Source organism: Neomonachus schauinslandi, chromosome 15 (assembly GCF_002201575.2).
Source record: "Neomonachus schauinslandi chromosome 15, ASM220157v2, whole genome shotgun sequence".
NCBI lineage: Eukaryota > Metazoa > Chordata > Mammalia > Carnivora > Phocidae > Neomonachus > Neomonachus schauinslandi.
Genome location: NC_058417.1, coordinates 42,572,189 through 42,576,507, shown reverse-complemented (window position 1 = coordinate 42,576,507; position 4,319 = coordinate 42,572,189). Strand labels below are relative to the sequence as shown.

Sequence of the window (4,319 nt, the reverse complement as noted above, 5' to 3'; positions counted from 1 at the left end):
TTTTTTTTTGTTTTTTGGGGTATATTCTTTTTTTTTTCTCGCGTTTGTTTTGTTTTTGGTGGGGGGGGGGGGGGGGGGGGGGGGGGGCCCCCCGGCGTGGGGGGGGGGGGGGGGGGGGGGGGGGGCGGTTTGCACCAGGCCTGGGCATGCAGGGGAGGAGACGTGACAGTGTTCGGTCTGTCCTCACCCCACTAGGAGCCAGACGAAGGGGGTTTGGAGGGATAGCATTTCAGGGCCTTGGTGGAGGTTTCCTCACGTGCACTCATATGTAACAACTGAAGCTGAAGCCTGACATCCCACCACAGTGGCTTCTTCCCTGTGCCTGTTGAAGCACAGACCCCTAACACCGGAACATGAGAGATGTCGGGACTGTTTTTCCGCTGGGTTTTCCAAAGCAAGAGAGGGGGCTCGGGGCCGTAATCAGGGCTCATGGTTTCAGGGCTCCACGTGGCATTTACTTGGCTGCTACCTTCCCCTGAAGTTCCAGGAGGAGCCCACCAATGCCCATGGTAAGGACAGAAGGAAACAGACTAGTTCCAGGGAAAGTGGGCCGCAGGAAAATGGGATTGAAACATTCAGCTTTGCAGTTCCTTGTCCTTGAAGACGCCATTCAGCCCATGGGGGAGCGTCACCTGAGCCCCAGCGTCCCTCAAGGGCCTCAAGTCCCTCCAGGGTCAGTAGGGGGTGGGCTCTGAGAAGACCAAAGGAACTGGGTTTGAGGGCTGGGGACAGGGAGTTCAGGGCCACGAGACCTGGGTGCCTCCCTGCCTTTCTTCTCATGCCTCCATCCTCAGCAAGATGCCTCTGACTACATTGCTTTCTCCCTTTCCCCCTCCTGCCTAAAAGAGAATGGGGGGCTTGGAGACCTCAACCCAAGACCAAAGAGGAGGACAGCTCATCTTACAATAAAAATTTAATAACGAATGTGTGTTCTTACAATAATGTGATAATACTAACCGTGCTTAGTGCAGCTCATTCTCATTCATTCTTGCCAACTATCCTGTGAAGTAGGCGTCACTGTCCCCAGTTTACAGCAGAGAAAACTGAAGTGCTAAGAGTCCAGTTCCAGCAGGCTGCTCTGGGCTTACCCTATGGACAGCCTGGAGGGTGGCCCTCTTCCAGAGGAGGATCTGGGGGACAGAGGGATGGAATCAAACAGTGGGAGGGAAATCTGGCCAGAAATAGTGGAGGAGACTCCCCCCCTACCCGCCATGCCATCATCCAGGCCCTGCTGCTTCCACCTCCCAGAAGACAGCCAGGTGTGGCCCAGGATCCCAGGAGGTGCAAGGGGAGGGCGGCGTCTGTGCTCCCAGGGCGCTGGCCCGGCCCAGAGGGGACAGGAAGCCAGGACACCGGGGATTGTCTCTAGCAGCCGCAGCCCTGCCTCAGCCCGGGAGGAAGTTCTGCCGGGCGCTCTCCGCTGGTGCCTCCCTCGCTGTATTGTTGAACAGGAAACCGGGCTGCGCGGGAGCCGGGCGGTGGAGGAGGGAGCGCCGGACGCCGAAACCACGCGCGCCTGCCGGGACAAGTGGAGGCGAAGCCAGTGAGCGGACACCCCGAGGTGCCGAGGCTGGGCCGGGCGGGGGGTGCTGAGCCGAGGGCGGGAGGGGGGGTACCGTGCCGCAGGTGGCGGGTCCTCTCACCCGGGAGCGCCGCGCGCCTGCTCCCCTTCACCAGGTGCTGGGGCGGGAGCTGCGCGGACCCGGGAGCAGGGCCGCGCGGGTCGGATCCCCCGCGAGCAGCGGAGATGCGAAGGGCTGCCCTCCCTCCGGGGACAGGAGGGGCCCATGTCCAGGCCCCCGGCTCCGACCCAGGCGTTCACGCCGCTGTGGCTCGCGTCGCCCGGGGCAGTGGATCCAAAGCACCTCCTGGCGACGAGTCAGCCCCCGAGTTCCTGGGATCCTCCCCGCTCCCCTTATCCCTCCGCTCCTTGTAGCTCCCCCCGAGATGGGGAAGGAGCCGAGTCCCGGGTCCCCTCCCCACCCAGCCCGAGACCCTGCGCTCGAGTGGGCATCCCTGCTGTGGGAACTCCGCTCCGAGTTTTTCCAGGCCCCCGCCAAGCTGCGCCCGGAAAGGGCCTGGGGCCGGCGGAGGTGGGTCCCAAGCGAGTAGTGCCTGCACTCGGGCTGGAAAGGGCCGGTAGTCGGTGATTCGGGGTGCAAATGGCTTCGCTTGGTGTGGGAACGCCCGGACGACACCACGAACCGGGGTCGAGCAGTCCCAGGGCAGCGCGCCCTCCGGACGCACAGGCTGGAGGACAACAAATCCCGCGGCGGGGGAGAGGGGGGCGGAGGTGAGGGACCGCAGGGGTGGGACCCTACCCACCTTGGGCTCTGCTCGCCGCCCGGCAGCACCCCTTCGGTCGCAGCCCTTCCAGCTCCCGCCCCCTCTTGCTCTGGGCCCCACTGCCACCCAACGTCCCCACCGGCCCAGACACACTCGTTCAAGCTCCTCCTCGCCCCTCCCGGATACAGCCGCGATGGGGAGTGGGGGCAGCCCTCCTGAGCATCCCTCTCCCTCTTTGCTCCCCTTGCCAGCTCCTGCGCCCCGAGATCTCCCGGGCCTAGCCCTTGCAAGCCCCGCCCAAGGAGATGGCCGGGGCCTAACCTGCATCCATCCGCTGGCTCCGCCCGTCCAGCCCATGGGCCCGCAGAAACCTGCCCTGCCAACGTGAGTGAGCGGCGGGGGTGCGGGCGAAGGTGACGGACGAGAAGGGGGTTCGTCGGCTTAGCTCCGGGCAGCTCCTGACTACACCTCCAGGGCCCAGTGTGCACCCCTTTCCCCGTCGAGGAAAGCTTAAGAAAGTAGTGAAGGAGCGCTGTGAGCCCCCCGCCAGACCCTCTTCCTTGGGTTCCTCAGCCTCAGCAAGCAACCGAACCCCCAGCTGCTGCTCCCGGGACACCTTTACTGGGCAGGAGATGGGGTCGGTGCAAAGGCTTGGAGGGACCAGCCCCTTAGGGAAGGAGCCTCCGATTCATCTCTTTGGTGGGGAGACACAGACGGACTTAGAGTTAGCCTCCGACCCCCAACCCCGCTACACCAAGAGCCAGGCTAAGCTGGCATGCCGAGGGGTGGGTCGGGACTATTACTCCCGGAGAGCGTGGGGGAGGACACCGCGTGGGTAGTCACTCACAAAGTGCATTCTCTAGGGGCTGCTCCCGGGGGGGCGACGCGGAGATCACAGGGCAGGTGGGCAGGCCGCGAGGGCAGAGCCTCACTCGGGAGGTGGAGGTGGGAGCGGGAGAACCGGGGGCGGCGCGGGCCGGTCTGGGCGGGCCAGGCTCCAGGTTCACGTCCGAGGCAAAGCCGCCGGGGAAGGAAAGAGAAACCGAGAGAACCGGTTCCCCGGCCTTGGCAGTCCCCGTCCCTTATGCCAAGGCCCTTGGACTAGGGAAGCAGGGACACTCCCGGGGTAGAGCGGCGCCGGGGAGGCACCTAGAGCCCCGCGCCTCAACTCTGCCCCGGCGGGCCCGGGGCGCAGAAGCCTGGAGAAGGGAAGAGGCCCTGGGGGCCCGGATTTCCTGAGGGCTGGTGGCGTCGGGGCGGGGCGGGGCAGGGGGCGGAGGGAATGGGCTGTTTTTCCCACGTCACAGACCGGGAAACTGAGGCCCAGTCAACTTTTTAGGCAAATGTGGTGTCGACTTATCTCTCGCATCTCTTTGAGGCAAGGCTTCCTTGGCTGTAAAGTTGGACTAGTATTACCCACAATCTCCCCACCAAGGGATTGAATCGAGGCTCAAATCATAACCAATGCCGCAGAATTAAAGTGTTGTCATAATTCCATTAGCGAGGGTAAGACTGGGAACCTTAGAGATTATTTTATCCAAGTCCCCCGTTTTTGAGATAGGAAAACTGAGGCCCTAACGCACACGAGGAATGCAGCCCCGGGACTCGAACTCAATCAAGTCTTTTGTCCCCCTCGTGCGGCGCCCCTCCCGGCTCGGTGGCCCTGACCTCCGCGCCCCTCCTCCTTGTCGCCCACAGGGAAACGCCACGGCCGCGATGGCGGCGGACGTCGAGGGGGACGTGTACGTGCTGGTGGAGCATCCCTTCGAGTACACGGGCAAGGACGGGCGCCGCGTCGCCATCCAGCCCAACGAGCGCTACCGGCTGCTGCGCCGCAGCACGGAGCACTGGTGGCACGTCCGGCGCGAGCCCGGCGGCCGCCCCTTCTACCTGCCCGCGCAGTACGTGCGCGAGCTGCCGGCGCTCGGGGACCCCGCCGCCGCCTCGCCGCCGCTCGGGGACCCCGCCGCCGCCTCGCCGCCGCCCGCGCTCCGCCCGGGCCCCGCAGCCCCCGAGCCGCTGGCCTACGACTA

At 64.6% G+C, this 4,319-nt stretch overlaps 1 protein-coding gene across 1 annotated transcript in view; it reads left to right on the top strand.

Annotated features, from left to right (window-relative positions):
* The first annotated feature begins 4,002 nt into the window (after positions 1–4,002).
* The window catches only part of ARHGAP27 (Rho GTPase activating protein 27), a 28,145-nt gene continuing 27,828 nt past the window's right edge, over positions 4,003–4,319 (top strand). Inside the window, 2 exon segments of the mRNA XM_044921839.1 lie at positions 4,003–4,229; positions 4,260–4,304. Of these exon segments, the coding sequence (XP_044777774.1) occupies positions 4,003–4,229; positions 4,260–4,304 (272 nt within the window).